Source organism: Coffea arabica, chromosome 3e, assembly GCF_036785885.1.
Source record: "Coffea arabica cultivar ET-39 chromosome 3e, Coffea Arabica ET-39 HiFi, whole genome shotgun sequence".
NCBI classification, from domain to species: domain Eukaryota; kingdom Viridiplantae; phylum Streptophyta; class Magnoliopsida; order Gentianales; family Rubiaceae; genus Coffea; species Coffea arabica.
The window spans coordinates 5,105,239-5,125,940 of record NC_092315.1 but is presented as its reverse complement, the minus strand read 5'-3'; the positions used below and the strand labels follow the sequence as shown (position 1 = coordinate 5,125,940).

The 20,702-nt window shown below is 37.1% G+C and overlaps 1 protein-coding gene across 1 annotated transcript; it reads right to left on the bottom strand.

Moving 5' to 3' along the window:
• Positions 1 to 13,779: 13,779 nt before the first annotated feature.
• Positions 13,780 to 14,806, bottom strand: LOC140038782 (uncharacterized). Its single transcript, XM_072084055.1, has 2 exons — positions 14,356 to 14,806; positions 13,780 to 14,285 (listed from the first exon to the last, which is right to left on the bottom strand). Exons 1-2 carry the CDS (start codon positions 14,804 to 14,806, stop codon positions 13,780 to 13,782), a joined length of 957 nt encoding a protein of 318 aa, XP_071940156.1.
• Positions 14,807 to 20,702: the final 5,896 nt, after the last annotated feature.

Genomic DNA, 20,702 nt, shown 5'->3' with positions numbered 1-20,702 from the left:
TAAGTTGTGCCTAGAGCTGTTAAGTCAATCGAGTAGCTCGAAAGCTCGTTAGAGCTCGGCTCGTTAAGGCTCGAGTTCGGCTCGTTAATTTTGGTTAACGAGTCGAGCTCGAGCTCGAAACATGCTCGTTTAGTTAACGAGCCGAGTAAACTCGGCTCGTTTGATACTCGAGTAGCTCGTTAGATCTCGTTAATAAAGGGCATATTTGTCATTTTAGAAATCAAAATTATAAAAATTAAAAATTATAGGTTTTTATTAAGGTTAATTTGCACGAGCTCGAGCTCGAGCTCGTGAAGCTCGACTCGTTTGTGATAAACGAGTCGAGCTCGAGCCACATGTACATTTAACGAGTCGAGTTCGAACACATTTTAAAGCTCGTTTTCCTAACGAGCTCGAGTCAAGCTCGGCTCGAATTAAACTCGAGTCGAGCTTGGCAACCAAATACTCGGCTCGACTCGGCTCGATTAACAGCTCTTGTGCCCTACTTTGTAAATATTAACTTCTACTTTGCCCTTATAGCAAATTTTCCCTAAAAGAAAATTCCCTAAACAAATTTAGGAGGGCAAAAGAAATAGGAGGAAATAATAAATCAATAAATGAATAAGACATTAACACTTTCCAATTGTCTTCCCTTCCCTAATCATTTTGTTTCGTTGTTTAGTTTGCTGACATAGTTGTTTCTCTAAATTCAGATTTTCGCATCCAATTTTCAATGGAATCCCCAAATTTGCCAGAGGCAGACCAAGTAACGGGTCAGCAAATTAAATTACCCGAAATTCCAGGTCAAATTATCCCCGACATACTTTCAAGACTACCAGTAAAATCATTGTGTCGATTCAAATGCGTTAGTAAGTCATGGCAGTATCTAGTATCTGATCCCAAATTCAGTCTCAAAACCAATGTTTCCCGGGCAATTTTCTGGATAGAAACCAGCCCATTTCTACATTCTGTGAACCCTGATCTTCTTGGTGAAAACATCCTCAACCCATTATCTGAAATCCCATATCGGCCTAATCAAAACCAAGTAATTCTTGGTTCTTGTAAAGGCTTCATACTCTTCAGCTATTCTACCTCAATATACTTATGGAATCCCTCCATTAGATGTTGTAAAAAGGTTCTCCGACTTAGCCTACTGAGGGAGAATTACACAGTAGTCGCCTCAGGAATTTGCTTTGATGAAGTTAGTGATGATTATAAGATAGTTATCCTACTTTCTCCCATTACTGGTAGAAGGATAATTTTGCTTGCTAGTTTAAGAAGTCAAGCGTGGGCAGAAATCAATCATCCGCATTCGATGTTTTCAGCTAAATCTGGCCCTGTTGTTAATGGAAAAATACATTGGGTAGTTAGAGAAGAGAAAGGTGATCGCGACTTGATTTTTTACTTTGACAAAACAACAAATCGTTTTGTCAAGTTGCCAATGCCAGACAACAATGTTGGTGATTCTACTGACATTTTTAGATTAGGTGTTTTAGATGGATGTCTAACTTTGTCGCGATTTGGGAATATTTGGGATCTTGAGCATATTACTGAGGTCTTAATCATGAAAGAGTATGGTGTGAAGGAGTCGTGGATGACTTTGTGCCGCATACCAATGAAAGGTCCACGGATTTGGTCTCCTCCATTGTTTTATATCAAGGGATCAAGAGACGAAGTTTTGATCTCGAATGGTCTCAGTGTAGTGGTTTTCAGTTTGAAAGATCAGACAATGAGGGAGTTTCCCTTTGCAATGATGCCGCATGACTTTTGTATGTATGTTGAAAGTCTAACAACAATCCCTGAACGGCTTCGTGATCAAAGGCGGGAGCAAAATGCCAGTGGAAGCATGGAAAGAGCTGCTGAAACTTGAGGATCAGGTATGTACTTCTTTTATAGCTGATCTGAATTTAGATGGTTTTCAATTTTTTCTGGGCTTAATTTGGTTTATATGCCTGAGAAATAGGAAGTATTAAATTGATTTTTTTTTAAAAAACAAATTGCTGATATACCTATTACTTTGAAACAGAAGTAGCATTTTTACCATTGCTTCAGGTGGAGCTTATGTTCATGTTTTTGTTCTGTTTAAACTTTGATTAGTGCTTCTCGTTTTTATTGGGTATTTCGTAAAAATGGACTCAGAACATATAGAAAAATGGACTAAGAACATATACATTATGGACTCGGAACCACTGGCGATGACTGATGGCAGTTTATTTTTCTATATTCAGGTCGATTATGAGAGATAACAGCTGCTGGATATCTGATGTTGAACCAACACCATAGCAAACTGGACACCTGCAAATTATATCGGCGTTCCTATGAACAGATCATTCGTCCATTTTGGACAAATTTGTCACTTGATGTTGTATCATTGTACGCTTCTTTTGTTAATCCAGGAATTGATAGACTGAGCCTAGAGTAATTGTGAAAGTTCGGACCAACAATGTTTTAGCGTAGTTCCTACAATGTTTTGAAACTTCATTTGACAAGTTTGCAGTTCTTTGTTTGATTTTGTTTTTTAGACTAATATTCGTCTTTTGGAATTTGTACTACTCAGGCTGTCTTTAATTATCTATCCGAATGGTAGGTGGAGTGGAATTGTATCCAATGAAAATATGGCTTGATTTGCAAATGATGCAATCCAAAATCCTAAGTTAGAGCTCCAAGTCTGTGTTTTCTTATGTAGGATCTGTCGTCTTGTGCTTTTACATTATTCCTAATTCTTATGGTTGGAAAACGAATATGAAATCCAGGTTGAAGCAAGAAGAGAGAGTTGGTTTATGTAGATACTAAAATCCAAGTTCTGCAGGGATCAAGAATACAAGTACTGGATTTCTAATTTTTGAACTTTCCTTAGTAGGAAAAGTGAAACAGGTTATTGAGTCAAACTGGGTTTATTAATTTTCTGAATTCACCACTGCACCACCATCATTGACACAGGGACCATGCAACGTCAAATTCAATTACCAAACATCCCCACTGAAACATTTTGGGAAACGCTACCAAATCTACATAGATTGTGAAAGTTGTTGTGTGTTAGTCTATAAAACCTCAATTAATTCTTGAAGATTTGAACCACCTTTTAGGGTGAGAAACCTCAATAACACCAATAGTGGTATAAAAGCATGATTACACGCAATTCTGCCCAATTAAACAGCTAGCTTTTCTCGTACGATCAGGTTAATGATCGAATCTCACCTCAGTTCAGATTGACAAATGCGTTGGAGCCAATCTTCTTTTTTTTTTTTTTTTTTAAACCAAGAACGGAGATGTGTTATTTGACAATGTTTGGAATGATGTATGCGCATTTAATCTGACAAAGGAGTCAGTCTTGCATCTTGTTGAATTGCCAGACGAAACCCAAAAAACTTCTGAATCCAGTGCTATAATGCATTTGGATGTGTTTGTTGAAAGTTTAGCAGCCTTTTTGTGATACAATTTATTAGCTTTCAGTGAATTTTAATCCTTTTTTATTCTTGGCACTTTATTGACATTTTTTTATGTGATTTTTATTGTTATTGAAATATATATTTTTTTTTAAATAAATAGTTTCAGAGGCACCCAATCAGCTGCGCCACTGAGGAATTGGATATGGATTTATGATCAATTATTTGGATTTATCGTGCACAAATTGAATAAAAAGGGAAGGTGTTAATTTATAGGCATGTGTAAAAGTTTATTGGGTACAAGAAGTTTATTGAACATTATAACTTCACCCAATGATTATCCTGATGACTAGGTTCAACCTCGAGCTCAATGTCTAGAACACAGCAAGGTTAAGTGGTACATCGTTCCAAAACTTCATATGACAAGTTTCCAAATCTCTATATTTCTCCTTTTTAGACTTTAAAAAAAAAAATGCTCATCCTTAAAATTCGTGCTATCGGGCTCTCTCTTTTCTATCAGAATAGTAGATGGATTCGAATTGTATCCTATAAAATAGTAGCTTGGTTTGCAACTACTACAAATTCCTATCCTAATAAAGCATGTCGAATATATAGGAGGAAATCGTGGTTTTTATAGACACTAAAATCCAAGTTGTAGAGGGATTCAAAAGTCTTAAAAAGTCTATGTAGTGGATTTCTATATTTTGAACCTTCCTTAGTAGGTAAAGTGAATTAGTTTATTGAGAAAAGTTATGGTTAATTTTCTGAGTTCTCCTCATGATCATTAGCACGGCGACCATGCATTCTGAACTTCAATTAGGGCACATACCCTTCGAAATATTTTGGGAAATACTCTCGCATTTACCAGTTAAGTCTCTTTTGAAGTTTAAGGCCGTTTGCAAGTCATGGTATGCTTTAATATGTGATAAGAAGTTTGTTCTTTCAAATTACGAGGGAAGGAAGCGAGGAGGAGCCTTAATTTTCAAGAGGGAGGCACGCGATTCCTGTTCTATAGAGGTAAACTATTCTATAAATCATGAACTTGTAATTGAGAAAATTGTTCCATGTCCATTAGGTCTCGGTCTAGTTAAAATTCTAGGATCAAGCAATGGCTTGGTTCTTTTCTGTGATAACAAGTTCATGTATGCATGGAACCCCTCAACTAGGACCTGTAAAGAACTAAGCAGTCTCCGTGGTTTGGAACTCGAATCCATCTGGAGTATAAAGGCCTCTGGATTTTGCTATGATAATTCTTCCGATGATTACAACGTAGTACTAGTCAAGGAAGAAGAGATTATGTCTTTGAGTCTCAAAAGCAGAAAGAACTGGACAACAGTTGCAACCTGCGCTTATGAAATTCTTTCCAGCATTAGTGCTATAGCCCCCATAGTGAATGGAAACCCGCACTGGCTAGCAAACCATAAGAAAAGCGATCGAAATATTCATGGAGAGTTGATTGTTTATTTCGACACCAAAACCAATGATTTGATAGAGTTGCCTGTACCCGAGCTGAGAAATACAGAAGAAAAGTGGATATCAGGTTTGGGTGTTGTTGATGGATGCTTATGCATGATTCGTCCAAACAATGATCAAGGAGAGGTGTTGGTGATGAAGGAATACGGAGTGGGAGAATCTTGGACGACTATCTTTGGATTCCCACCTCGTTTGCAATTGACAAAGGGATTGGAGCCAATCTTTTTTACCAAGAATGGAGATGTCTTGTTTGCTCATGGTTCTAAACATGCATGGGCGTTTAATCCCAAAAAGGAGTCAGTCTTGCATCTTGTTCAATTGCCAAAGAAACCCACAAATTTCTCAATGCAGTACTATGATGTGTTTGGATGTACGTATGTTGAAAGCTTAGCACCTATTCCTAATTAGCTTTAGGGTGCGTTTGGTACAACATAGAATTGAGTGCCTACAGTTGCTAAAATTTGTCAGTTATACCTTGCAATTAAATAAATGTAGAAAGGTTTTGACAAAAAAAATAAATAAATGTAGAAAGGAGAAGCCGATGATGGTGTTGTAGTGAATTATATCTCATCCAATATATTTGTGTGTTTATGCCTTTCAATTTGATTATTGTTGCTCTAAACATTTCTTTCTTACTCTTAGTACATGTGGAGTTGCAGAAGAAATTAATATTGATATTGGTACTTCTGACAATCAAGATTGCTTCTTTGAACTATAAAATGATCTGCTTACCACATTTCTTTGGGAACTTGGACATTTTTTTATTGATCCTGAGGCTTTTGGAAAAATCACCTTTGATTAGAAGTAAACTAATAATACTACTGCTAGCTACCACCATTATATTCATCTCTTAATTTTCTATCACTTGCTTTTAGCTTGATTCCCAATAGTAACTAGTAGTACTTCTTAATTGCTATCTGCTGCTTATGTTTAAATGTCTCCTATCCTAGTAATTTCTGAGCCTGTCATGTTTAATTATAGGTTAGTGCCATCTTCTGGCTATCGATGGGACCATTACCACAATTTTTGACAAAAAGTTTTCTCCATTTTTATGTACTTGGACATTTTTTATGTGCAGTTTTGTACGATTATGTACAACAACAGCTAGAAACAAGTAGGATAAGGCTTAACTTGAGCAAGACATTCAAAGAGCACATGCTCAGGTTGGTTAATACATGAGAAAGATGCACTTCAATTTTTAAACCAAGTGGATAACACATTTTTATAGACATTACACTTCCATTTTTAAACCAAATGGATAACACCTTTTTATTGACTTTCTTATGACTTGTGGAGATGACTATTTTTTGACATTTTTCTCAGGTGGAGATGGTGCTCCTGGTGTGAATTTTACGTATCTTTTCTGTTACCACCTTTTATTTTCATTTTTTTTTTGCCTTCTTTTTTTTTTTTGTTCTAATTTTTGTTAGAACTAGTATATTTTTTGAAGAAATTTTGGTAGTCATATTTAAAGTACTTTAGAAATTAGTGAAATTTAATCCTTTTAGTTCTTTGACCTTTGTTTTTTTAGTGTTTTATTGTTACCGTATCTGCTGGTTTTAGGAATTTCTATTTAAATATTGTGATTTTGTGTTGTAATGGTTAATATTATTATCGTAGTTGATACTTGGCACTATATTATTTTTTGCACATTGGCCTCAGTGGCGCCCAATTTAACTGTGCCAATGTGGAATCGGGTTTGGATTTATGATCAATATTATGATAGGTTTATCTTCAATAAATTTTAAAAGAAGTTGAAGGTTAATTCATAAGTACTTGTAACTTTCATGGGGAGAAGGATCAATAACAGGCATCAACAGGAGACCTTTGCCTGTCTGTGATTCTAGCCCAAGAAAGACAATTTATAATAGGGATAATTTCAGAAACCTCCCTCGAGGTTTCTGACAATTTCATCTAGTACCCTTGAAATTTTCAATATTACACTTACTTCCCTTGACCCTATAAAATGATCATAATAACCTTAATATATTAATATTTTTCATTCAATTAAATAATTCGCTCCTAATCTTGTACATAGGAATGCACCACACAATTAAATATTTAATGGAAATAAAAACAAGGTCACCTATAGAATAACTAACTATGTCCTGAATATAATTCTAACATATTACAAATTAATTTTAGTTTGGTTTGAAAGATTTAAAGATGAATAGAAGAAGATGTAAGTTGAAGATTTAAATATAATAGGCATGAAATGGTAGTCCAACATTTGAGGGATGGGATATTATATAATACAGCTAGTGAAATCTTTTAAGTTTAACAGTATTGATTTTTTTTTCTTTTGTAACTTAGATTGAGATTTTAGAATTTAAAAACTGATGGTAGCGGTGGTCATGATGATAATGGTACTAATTTGAGATATAGGAATATGAAAGGTTTAAAAGAGTAGAGATGAAGGTTGAAAGTAGGTTTGAGATTTTGTATATATTCCATTTTTTTAAAATAGAATTTTATAAGATGGTAAAATGAACTTCACAATTTTATGAGGGCAATTTGGGTTATTCATTCAAAATTTTAACCATTGAATAGTTTTTGTTACCAAAATGATAAATTTAAGGGAGGTATGTGTAATTTTTAAAACTTCAAGGATACTAAGTGAAATTGTTAAAACTTCAAGGGAGGTTTCTGAAATTATTCCTTTATAATATTTACCACGTACGGCAAGTAATGATTTTTTTATTTAGAAAAAAAAAGTATCGGTTGAGCAAAATAATATAGCAAGGGACTAAAGTTAGAAAAAAAAAAGTAAATATTCAGCAAAACGTTGATAAAATTAAAAATATTCACGTTTACATATGTTGCATGATATATATCTCCGCGATCTTGTAGATCTGAACACGTACAAAATTTGTCTCGAACACTGATTTCCATAATGTCTAATAGTTTAGGGAAAAGAAGGATTCCTAATTCATAGTGGATTATTAGATCTAGGAAACTGTGACTTTCCTTGAGCTAACAATCTATTCCAACCAACGGATGTTGGTGTAAATGGAAAGAGTTTGCATCTCATGAGTTCTCAAGTTCGAAATCCATGAGAATGGGAAAGCTTTCCTCGCATGGGACGCTCCACTTAATGTAAATGAAAAGAGTTTGCATCTCTTAACCATGAGATTTTAGGTTTGAAACTCATGATAATAGAAAGGATAACGTTCAAAGAACTTCCCCTTCACAAGGCTGATCTGACTCGAATAGGATTAGTCGTGATTTTAAAACGAATGCGGATACCTATCTATTCCAATCCTATGTCCATAAAGAATATGAAGTCGATTTTAAAGCTTATAAGTTGTCCAACTCAAACAGAATTAATCGCTGATTGTGAAACGGATGCGGATACCTATTTATTCCAATCCTATGTCCATATAAAATATGAGGTCGATTTTACAGCTTATAAACAAATGGACAATATTCTAAAAGTCATAGAACTAGTTATGCGAATACCTATCTATTCATATCCTATGTCTATATAGAATATAAAGTTGATTTTACAGTTTATAAGCTGTCTGACTCAAACAGAATTAGTCATAAATCGTAAAACGGATGTGGATGTCTATCTATTCTATGTCCATATAGAATATGAAGTTGATTTTATAGCTTATAGACTTATAGCTTATAAACAAATGGACAATATTCTAAAGGCCGCTAGAACTGGTTAATTTGACAGAAGATTTGCTCAAATTGAATGGAAATTGCCGGTGAAATCACTGATCACATCTCAAATGAAATTACTATAGACATACTAACAAGATTGTCTGTGAAGGCTTTGATAACCGTCCGTGCCTCAGGTCCGAATATCGGAGGTGGCAATCGAGTCCATGCTAGAATCCAGTTTCAAAGTTATAAATACTTCATCCATCTACTCATTTCACGTAATTGATTCTGTCCAGCCTCAAGTACCAACACTCTTTTAGTTGACCCGCTGCATTACTCGAATAGCAATCCCAAGAAATTAGGAGTTTTCTCCGAAACAAAAGAAAAGAATAAAATAAAACTAAATATGTAGGTATATTTTTTTTTTTAAAATACAAATATATTTAAAAAATATTAAAATAGTAGAGTCTAGCTGCGATGCTGCCCATGGATGCTAAAGTTAGGAAATCTGCGACAGTGAAAGTTACTGTACATATTTATTATTAAAAGTTACTCTTCTTAACCTTGATTGTATAATTACAACCATGGAAGTTACTAATTGTTTTTTTGGGCCGAAAGTTACCAATTGTTCTCAGCTTTGATTGTATTCTAATACAACTCAACGACTTGGTAATGTTCTTTCCTTATTTCATACATTCAAACTTTTGTATGCGCCTATGAATCTCAAACCAAAATCTGTGGTGCTATTGATTCATCCCCGTCAACGACAGTGTCGTCTTCCAGACTCTAGATCCTTTGATTCCAGAAAACAATTTCCATTGGCATCGAAGCACATCTATGATTGTGCCAAAGATGAGAAAAGGGAAGAGAAGCCGAGTTGCAAGACCGGAACACATTCCAGAAGACATCATCGTCGAGATACTTTCAAGGCTACCTGTGAAAACTCTCATGAAATTCAAAATAGTCTGCAATCAATGGAAATCTCTCATATCCCACAAGATTTTCAGCCTTCGTAACGACGCAAGATGCCGTGAAAAACCCTTGTTTTTCTTCAGAAGGTCGAACAAGGATCTCACGGGAACCAAAGTCAGTACTTACTGGTCACTAAACAGCGATCTCCATGTTGAAGAGTTTGATAACCCTTTCTCTGAGTACGAATTTCTTGGTTCTTGTGATGGTCTGCTGCTTTTTGGCTATGGGAAAAACATATGTTTATGGAACCCTTCCACTAGATATTCCAGAGCCGTTCACCATCTTCTTTCCTTGGGACATGGTTATCGCAGGGTGCTGGCATCTGGATTTTGTTACGATGATTCTGTTGATGATTACAAAGTAGTAATAATAATCTCTCAACCTAGGAAATCTGAACCAACTATATATGCCTTCGTTTCTCATCTGAAAAGCATAACTTGGACAAAAGTAATTTGCCCTTATGAGGTTCTTCGAACGGATTGGGTCGCTCCATTGATGAGGGGAAATTTGCATATTTTAGCCCAAGAAAAAGAAGGAAAAAATGGTGGAAACCAACGTCCAAATGCTCCACAGCAGTTGATTCTTTGCTTTGATACAAAAAGGGACGAATTCAAATTGTTGCCAAAACCAGACCCTAAGCATGACGAACAAAATCTTGTACATGGATTGGGCGTTATAGAGGGATGTCTTTGCATGGTTCGTCCAGATACATATGGCTGGGAGGTTTTAACCATGAGGGAATATGGGGTGAAAGAATCTTGGACAGTTTTGTTTACAATTGTAAACTCGCACTTGAATGCTCCAAGATATTCCTTGGTACCTGTGTTTTTGACGAATAAGGGGGAAGTTGTAATGGTGGAAAATCACCAAAAAGTACTGGCATACGATCTGAAAAGTAGAAATCTGCTTGATGTCAGGCAGCAAAAGTATCCCGAAAGTAGTCAATTGTTTGGTTTTCCTTACGTTGAAAGTGTGGCAGATGGGAATCAAGAAAGGCCACCGAGAAGGAAGAGAAACAACAGATTGGATGATTTTATTTACTTTAGTTATTTAGATCACCTTTAATTTGTTTCTTCATATTTTATAAATTCATAACGCTATTTGAGACCTACGTATTCTTTTAGGGAAGACTGCTTATGTCTTTATTCTTTGCTCTCTTTCGTTTTCCTTGAATGTTTGTAATCTTACCTTTATACGTGATGTATTTTTTTTTTTTTCAGCAACGGTAGTTTTTGTATTGAATAGACAAAAGGATATACACTTATATGAGCAAAGGCTCAAGCAGTACTATACACAAGTGTTAGACACACTGAGGATTGATCCATTCCTCATCTTGAAATATGCCTAAAGCATAACCACTAATCAAATCACATCTGGAGTCTAATCTCCTATCTAAACAAAAGGAGCATTTCTAAAACAAGGCTCTTAAATTGTTAATATCATCAGTCAGGGTAGCCATTTTGATATCCTTGGCTATTCCTTCCGTTAACCCTTTCAACAGCTGAGGGTTGGGTATGTAGACTGTAATTTTCTGCCATTGCTGTTGTTTGGCCTTTATAATGGCCATCTTCACAGCTTCAGCAATATTCTGCACCTGATTCCTTGCTTTCCTGTCAATAAGTGCCCAGGCTGCCAAATGGTTGAAGTTAGTTGCTATAATCCCTGTGCCAATTCTATTAGTTGGTTCTTGCACTTGAGTTGAGATTCTGATCTGCATTTCATCATGTCCTCCCTCCTCTGGTTCTTCTTCCTCTTTATCTCTTGCAGCAATCTCAAGGGTCATATTCTCTTTGCTCCAAACTGTTGCTTGCTCATGCCATTCTTGTTGAGCCTTTTTGACTGTTTTCTAGGGATGTTTACGTTTTGCATTAAACTTCCATTCATTTCTCCTCTTCCAAATTTGCCAAAGGATGTTTACGGTTAGTTCTATATGTTCCCTGCCCTCTGTCCTACATATGGCATCCAGCATAGCTGTCCACCAGGTTGTGAAGTTCCCTGTCTGATCAGACAACCCATCCCACTGTACTGGTGCCATCTTCCAAACCTCTTGAGCTCTGCTGCAGTGAAAAAACATATGTTCAGTTGACTCTTCCTTTTCACCACAACCATCACAGATTGGATCACCTTGGTGTGTTCTTTTGAAAACAAGGTCGTTAACTGGTAACATACCATTTAGACACCTCCAAATGAAATGTTTTAACTTGCTTTTTAGCTTCAGTTTCCACAGCCACTTCCATTGTTTCCCTTTGGAATTTGCTGAACTTGTTTCTGCTTCGTTTTCTCTTCTTCCCCTGGATTGAGTTCTCTCGCTACACAGTACCTTGTATCCTGAGTTGACCGTGTAGCTACCATGACCACTATGTACCCAATAGTTACTGTCTTCCCTGCCAAAGATACTGATAGGGATATCCAAAATTTCCACCGCATCTTTCTGGTTGAAAGTTCTAAGCACTAATGGTTTATTCCACCTAAAACCACTGATCAACTCATCCACTCTTCTGATATTGCAGTTCTGAGGCATTGCATAAGTAACTTTCCCATCCTCATTACCAGGGATCCAAATGTCCTCCCAAATGTTTGTTGTCTTGCCATTGCCTATCCTCTTTCTAGTTCCCTTTTGCACCAAATCTCTTACGTTCATCAGACTTTGCCAAATCCATGAAGCACACTTTGGGACTTTGCACTTGAAGATAGAGTCCCTATGGAAATACTTTGCCCTCAAAACCTTGCTGACTAAGAGGTTTGGTTTGGTAATCAGCCTCCAAACCTGTTTAGCCAGCAAGGCTTTGTTAAACTTTTGTAAGTCCTTGAAGTCTAAACCTCCCTCTTTTTTCTCCATGGCCATTCTTCCCCACGAGCACCAGTGCATCTTATCTCTCCCTTCGGCTTCTCCCCACCAATACTTAGCCAAAATGGAGGTCACTTCTTTGCACAGTGTGTTTGGAAGTTTAAAGCAGGACATTGTATACACTGGCAATGCCATAGAAACTGCCTTCAATAAGACTTCCTTCCCTCCTTGGCTGAGCAGCTTGTTCTTCCAGTTCTTCATCCTCTTGCTGATACTGTCCTTAATAAAACCAAAAACTTGCTGCTTTGATCTAGTTATCACCATAGGGAGCCCCAGATATTTTTCTTGAGTAGCCACCTGGATTGTGCCAAGGCTTTGCCTCACTTCCCCTTTCCTCTGATGACTGACATTGCAACTGAAGAAAACTGAGGACTTTTCCAGATTTATGGATTGACCAGACCCCTTCTCATACTTCCTCAGAATTTGAACAAGTTCACTTGCTTCCTCTTTGTCAGCATTACAGAAAATCAAAGAATCGTCAGCAAAGAATAAATGAGTCAATCTTGGCCCACTTCTGCATATCTTCACCCCTGTGATCATTTTATCTCCTTCAGCCTGCTTCAGTAAATTGGAGAAACCTTCTGAGCACAAAAGGAAAAGATAAGGTGACAGTGGGTCACCTTGTCTTATTCCTCTTTCTGGAGTTACAAATTCTTGTGGTACTCCATTAATATTGAAAGAGTAGGTAACTGAGGAGAGGCAGCTCCAAATCCACTTCCTCCATACTGTGCAGTAGCCCATTTTTTCCATCATGGCATCAAGGAATTTCCACTCCACTCTATCGTAGGCCTTTGACATATCTAACTTCACAGCCATAAGTCCATTCTGTCCTTGTCTCTTATTGTTCATGTAATGCAAATATTCATGAGATAGAATGACATTGTCAAGAATTTGTCTGCCTGGGATGAAAGCTGCCTGAGTTTTGCTAATGCAGTGATTTAAAACATTCTTGAGTCTATTGGCCAGAATTTTAGAAATCACTTTGTAAACAACATTACAGAGACTAATAGGCCTATAGCTCTTCAAGTTGGTAGGATTCTGGATTTTAGGGATGAGGGAGATGACAGTGTGATTCCACGACTTAGGCATGTTGCTAGACCAAAAGAAATGCCTAATGGCAGCAATTAAATCAGATTTCACAACGTGCCAAAATTTTTGGAAGAACAAAGGATTCATGCCATCTTGGCCTGGTGCCTTATTTGGATTCATGGAAAAAAGAGCAGATTTAATTTCCTTCTCCTCCACTTCCTGAGTTAGCCTTGCATTCATCTCAGTAGTGATAGTGGTAGGTATACCATTTAGAATCTCACCCAGACCCTCACAACCAGAACTAGCAAAAAGGACTCTATAGTATTCAGCCACTTCCTTTCCCAGCTCCTCCTCACTCTTAGTCCAAGAACCATCATCTCTTTGTATGTTGAGCATCCTATTTCGCCTTCTTCTCCCCTTCACACAAGCATGAAAAAATTTTGTGTTCTTCTCCCCTTCTCTCAGCCAATCAATCCTTGCTTTTTAAGCCCAAAACTGCTCTTCTTCTGTGTAGGCCTCTTTTAACTGAATTTTTAACTCTGAGATTTTATCCTTAACTCCTGATTCCTTAGATTCCTTTATCTCCTTAATCTGTTGCTTCACTTGATTGATTTTTAGCAAAGAATTTCCTGTGAAATTGTTCTTCCATTTGAGAAGAGCCACTCTGCAGTTAGCAATCTGCCTTGTAATCCTATAAATCCTATTTCCTTCCACTGTTTGTTTCCAAGCTTGCTCAACCACTTGACTGATCCCTTCCCTCTTGAGCCACCTCTTGTCAAAAAAGAATTTTGATCTTTTTTTATCCATTCTAGGCCAATTATCTATGAGCAACATGTTGTGGTCTGACCCAACAGTTTCCACGTGGTCACATTTAGCCTTGTCAAAAAATTGGCTCCAGTTAATGGTACTTAATCCTCTGTCCAGTCTTTGCCTAATCTCCCCTTCACCATCCCAATTGTTGCTCCATGTCCAGGGATTCCCAGTAAAACCTATATCCACAAGATTGTTGTATTCAATAAAGCTGTTACTCCTTGAAACTCCTCTCTGCTCTTGCATTACCTCCCCACTTCTCTTCATTAGTTAATATATCGTTGAAGTCCCCTGCCAGAAGCCATTTATCTCCCCACAACTGTCTTCTCGCAGTCAAAACTTTCCACTGTTGTTTCCTAATATTAGCATCACAGCTCATATATACACCAATAAACCACCAGTCAATCTGCAGCTCCGGATCAAAAACCAATGCCTCTATAGTGAGAGCTGTTGTAACTACTTCCCTGACCTCAATATCTTTATTCCAAAACAAAGCCATACTTTCTTTCCTATCCATAGCTTCCACAATCACACTTTCCTCAAACCTCAGAATTTTTTGGACCATTTTCATGTAATTATACCTATTTTTGGTTTCACTCAGAAATATAATATTTGGGGAGAGGAGGTTATTAGCCTCCCTCAACTGGGAAACTGTCAAGGGGCTCCCTGCTCCTTGGCAGTTCCACACCAGAACCTTCATTGAAACTTGAGGGGCCAGTTAAGGTTGGCCCCTTCCCCCTCTTGTTTCTCTCCAGGATTCACTTCCCCAACTCCCAGTTTGTTTCTCTTATGAACCATCTCCGTTACCTGCACTTCCACCATCTCCTCATCTATCAAATTAAGTTTCCTTTTTCCTTGTTGAATAGCCAATATCCTGTTCCCACTCAGATCCCTCAAAGGCTGACGAGAGATTTTGGGAGATCTCAACTGCTTCTTCATTTTCCTGTTATGTTTCTGGGCAGCCATAGTACCCAGCTCAGAACTTCCAGGATCGATTATCATTAAAGCTGTTTCAGGGCTGCCAAAATCATCCTCCATTACTGTGACTTGCATAAGCTCTTGTGCTATTTGTTCACGTCCATTTCTTTCCACTGCACCTTTGTTCTTACCATTTATCTCTACCTCCACTGGGATACTCAAACTTGCTTCCTCTAATACACATTTACTGATTCCCCTTGGGAGAGTTTCTGTAGCTTCTGAGGTAGAGCTCTCCTTCTGACTGTTCCAGCTATTTTGGATTAAGCTTTTTCTTTCCAATTCTTTACTGCTAGCCTCAGCTCTTAGTTGCTGAAACTCCCGCGATTCATCCTTTTTGGACTTCTCCTTGCCTGTCATATTTCCATCATTACTCTTCCTAGTTTCATCCTTCCTTCCTGACATAGAGTCCTTATGACCATGTTCCATATTTTCCTTAGCCTTAGGATTTAACCGTACCATCTCTCCATCTCTAAAGCCCCAATAATTTATCTCAGAATTATACTTATTCTGTTGTTCCTTTTGGGGTGATGTTTTACCTATGTTGGCCTTCATCCATGGGCCATACTGGTGTTCCTGCATCCCTTTGCTTATCTGTATTACTTCCTTGCATTTCTTTTCACCATGTCCAATCACTCCACATTTGTAACAGAAGTCTGGGCATCTCTCAAATCTGAAGTTCAACCATCTCAGGATTCCATTTACTTTAACTGTCGTTCCCCTTAAGAGAGGTAGGGAGGTATCCAGAACCACTAATAACTTTAGATGTCTACCTTCCTTTCCTCCTACTTGAGGCACCACAACATCCTTTACTTCATGAAATATCGCTCCAATTTTCCATCCTGCTTCTTTTGTTATCCAGTGCACAGGTAGATTCCAGACTTGAACCCAAAGGGGTACAAAATCAAAAGCAGAAGAGTCATCCTCGATACCTTCAAACCAGTGTTTTATCACCAGAATTTGGTTGTCCATGACCCAAGGACCTCCCCCTAATATCCAGTCTCTATCCTCCCTGCTTGGTACATAAAACTGAAACATATTTGGACCCAGCTCTATAATCCTAAGATTCCTTGGATACCCCCAAGCTGAGTTCACAAAATTCTTAACTCCAACAAAATTCACCACTTTCTCACCTTTGATCCTCCCCACTAAGCTTGACTGACATTCTTGAATACCTTTGTCAATCTCTTCTCCTCCCAGGTCAGTTCCCTCCAGCTCTTTGTCAGAAAGAGCAAATTTCCTTATCGCATCTGCTAGTTCCTCCGCCATGGGGTATAAACAGATTCGAAAAACAACCTACTTCCACTACTGAGAAAACCAAGGCAAGACGGCCAAAGCCTAAGAAGAACAGAAACGACAACTACCTCGGCAGACAAAGATGTACTAAAAGAAAGAAAGACTCTAAACAAAAAAACAGAAAAAAACCAAACTACTCAAAAAAGAGGAAAAACCATAACTTTTAACCTTTAAATCCTAAACAACCTGAAACAAAGAGATTGATCGGGGTAAACCCCAAAAACTTTTAAAGAAAAAAGTAACAAAAGCAAGAGTGAACCATGGAAAATATGGCTGTGAGGATACCTGTCAGCACCCTAGCTTCTTCCATGGAGTCTGTTTCCTTGAACCAGAATTACCGAGCTATCTTCTGCTTGACACATTCCGACGTTGAGCTGGAATCTTAAAAGTGAAAACTGTCCCCCTCATGGGGAGCTAGAATCTTTCCAAGATGTTCGGCTTTAGCTATTTCATCACTTACAGACCGAACTACTTAATTTCATCAGCAATAAGGTTGTTGATCTTTGTTTGATTCTTGGGATTGAGTGTAAAAGTTTGCGTAAAATTTTGAAAAGTTTTGAACTCTCAAAAAAGAGAGACTCGCGCTCTTACCCAGAGAGAGAAACTCTCACTTTTAGGAGGGAGTTTATACGTGATGTATTCATTTGTGGAATTTGTGATTTTCATTTCCCCAACACACGAATTATTCTCTTCAATTGCGTGGTTCAATAACTAACATCCCTAGTTTTTCCCCTTTAAAATTCATTCAAGTGCGACATAAAATTGTATTGTTTCTTGTAATTTGGTCCAATTTCGTGGTAAGGTGTCAAAATTTTATGCATCATAGCTGAAGTAAATTAGGTGTAGGTAGTTTGGCAAATCAGTTCAAGAAGCTTCCAAACGGCACCTCTTCTTTGCAGTTGGGAATTTTCCTAATATGATGACCATAACTGGTCTTGAATATCTCAATCCAATGTCTCGTAATTTCTTATGTTTCCAAAAAGAATCTGCCTATTTCTTTTGGCAACAGATATTATAATTTGATTAGATTAAGAATTTCAAAAGGAAAAGAATTAACCCTCGGAATTGCTTCTACTAACTAATCGAATTCCTAACTCGTCTTACATTCAAAGAAAGTTCCTTGGCATGAACATTTAATTTTGGAGCCAGAGCCAAATTTGTCAGAGAATTTTCCGCCAGAACTCATTCTTGAGATAGTCTCAAGACTACCAGTGGAGTCTTTATTGAGATTTAAGTCTGTTTCCAAGCAATGGCTTTCAACAATATCCGATAAGAAGTTCAATTTTGCTGGAAAAGAAGAACTTTTGCTCTTCTCGTTCAATAAGAAAACACCACCTAACTCTTTCTAAGACCATCAATTTGGTTTCCAATCCTCGTCCAATGGGCTAGATGAATTTGGACCCAAACCTGATATTTTTTAGGCCCTCAAAATGTGGTGCCCTATAGCCTGACAATAGCAAATGGTCTCAAACACCACCCAAATAACGGTCTGCTTTACACACTGGATGGATTCCTTTAACGGTTTCGTTGATTTTGATCCCAAGGCCCATGACTAGGGCTATAATCTAACTGAGTTGCTTGCAACCGAGCTAAATCAAGCTACTTGTGAGCAATTCGATCAAAAACTCGACTTGAACTCGGATTAATTGAATTCGAGTAGCTCGATAGGCCAAGTAAATCAAATTCGAATATCTAATAGTAAGGTTCGAAAGCTGATCAAACCTTATCGAGTTATTTAATTTTTATTCTTTAATAATCATTATTATGAAATTACCTGAGCGTCCACAAGAGTGGTTAAATTTACAAAATGTTTTCGGTCATATGAAATTTTTTGAAGGGCGATAATGCCTTTTCGCTCAAAAATTATCAAAAAAATGAATCTCCAAATCTTCCTGACTCAAGCTTGATAAGGCTTGCATTGATTCAAGCCCCATGCGAGTCGAGTTTGAGAGCTCTGAGTTCTGTGAGCAATGCATCGAGTTCGAGTTCAAGCTCCAGTAATATTACTTGCTCGAACTCAAGTATCTTTCCTGCATATCGAGACGAGTTTGAGTATGGCGATACTCGAACTTAATTCAACTCGATTACATTCCTACCGATAACATTTGAACATCGTGGCACTGTACAAGATCATTTTGCTTGCCTGCAATGATAGTTCGTGACGTGTCAAAGTAAATTACTCCTTTTCATTTTCTTATAAAATTAAATTTATTTATTCAAGAATAAAAATTTTAACAAATATTTTTCATAAAATACAATTTTTTCTCCTTTTTTACTTAATAAATAAAAGATTTTGAATCCAAAATCTCCCCTTACCATCTAGCCCAACCCTCCCCTTTTGAGAAATACTCAACTTACGTTTTTGTAATAACTAATGCTATGTCCAATCTTTTGTTGTTAAACTTTTGATATGTCAGATTTTTTAACGCTGCTAGTGATATAAGACAATACCGAAAAATCGTCAACCATCTGATAAAATAAGGCCTCCTTTCACAAAAAAAAAAAAAAAAGAAAGGAGAAAAAACGATAAAGGCTTTCTAGAGTTGATTTATTAAAATTCAATGTCGTTTCTCCAAATGACAGCATCGATTGTAACAACTAGAACTTGCAATTGTTTCACAATGCTGTCATCCAACAACTAGAAGTTGCAAATTATGAAACCGAGTTTTATAAGCCACCATACTTTCCATTTTCTTTAACATGAATGGGAGATTCTTTATAGCCAAACATCTGTAACATTTGAGTCTATAACTTTAGTTATCGTGTCTGTTGAAAAATGAAACTCCATTTAGCCTATAACAATCACATATTATTTCCTCTTGGGATCAAAATGATACTTTTCATGATGTCACTGATTTAGTGCAAACACTGTAGTACTTCTAATGGTGATTCTCTACTTTACACACCACACCTAATCATGGTGTTAATGAAAATTTCATATTATATAGTGTCTACTTTGTGACTTCAATAATTCCCACAAATACTAACAATAATTGGTCAAATTCCAAGCCGTGGACCCAATTGCAACATCCTAAACCAAGTCCATACATTGAGGACGAATGGAGTCTGCTATGCTGCTCCTAGTAGAGATAATAAATTTGTATTGTTAGGTTAGGTGTTGAGGACTAAGCAAGTGTTTTGATAGACCCACCAATAAAAGACTTCAACATGTCCTGCTCAATTGGTTAACACTATTTGTAATTCTTCTTTTACTTGTTTGGTCTTGTGGTAGAGTCCCTATCAGTATTTGATAAAGCCTCCACTCGTTTGTACCAGTGGCCTTAACTTTTTCTTATTAGCCTTATAACGTACTAATGCATTTCAGTGTTCCCCACTCAAAAATGAGGTCGATTTGATCTTCTACTCTTGGTTTTTTTTTTTTTGTCCCTTCCCTTTCTTGCATATTTCTTGTTTATAGTGGATGCAAGCAAACGAAAAGACTTATCCATTGTATAATAGTTTATAAACTAATGAAACATGCACTGTAGCGAACTAGCCGATCGGTATGCGTTAAAAGTTTAATTCCATATCCTCTTATTTCAACCTATACACACACTCACACACATGTATATGTGTATATGTAAATATGTGTGTATATATATGTGTGTGTATGTATACATATATACATATATATATATATATATATATATATATATCTGTGTGTGTATAAAATAAATTGTTACGCAAACGTTTTGCACAATTTTTCAGGTGTTGCATCGAGCTTCTAAGTCCACAAAATTTATGCTCAAAATTAAACATAAATGCGAGTTCTAATGAATCAAATGGGTTCCAGCGTATACAGGAATATAAGTTCTTCATTGTTTATGATTTCACCAGCATCAGACACAGCTATTCCCTCATTACTTGCTATGTTGGGGACTAGGACCCATACGTAACACATTGTTCCCCCATTTTCGGTAGTCAAATTAGGATTAGTACCTTATGAGCCTAGCACCTGCTTCAGGCTGGGAAATATTCAAGTACAACTGAGTAGAGTTGCGTTGTGACGTAATTTAAACCTGTTCAGATTCAGGGTTGACAAGAAGTTCTTCGAATCTGCGATCTAAAGCAAGTTATCCACACGTTGAGGCCGATAAAAAGGCAAATGATAGAGTTATAGGTAAAGACATTATTGCAGGGGTGACAAAATTTCTGGTTCTTGGATTCTGATAGACATTATTGAGTCTTTATGATTTAAGGATTTCTACGATCAATCAAACAACTTGTCCAAGTAGTAGCACGCAGACAGTAAATGTGGCATTTTTTGGGCCTTTTCCATTCCATATTGGACTATCTTTTCTGTCAATATGGCCTCCAGAAGTGAA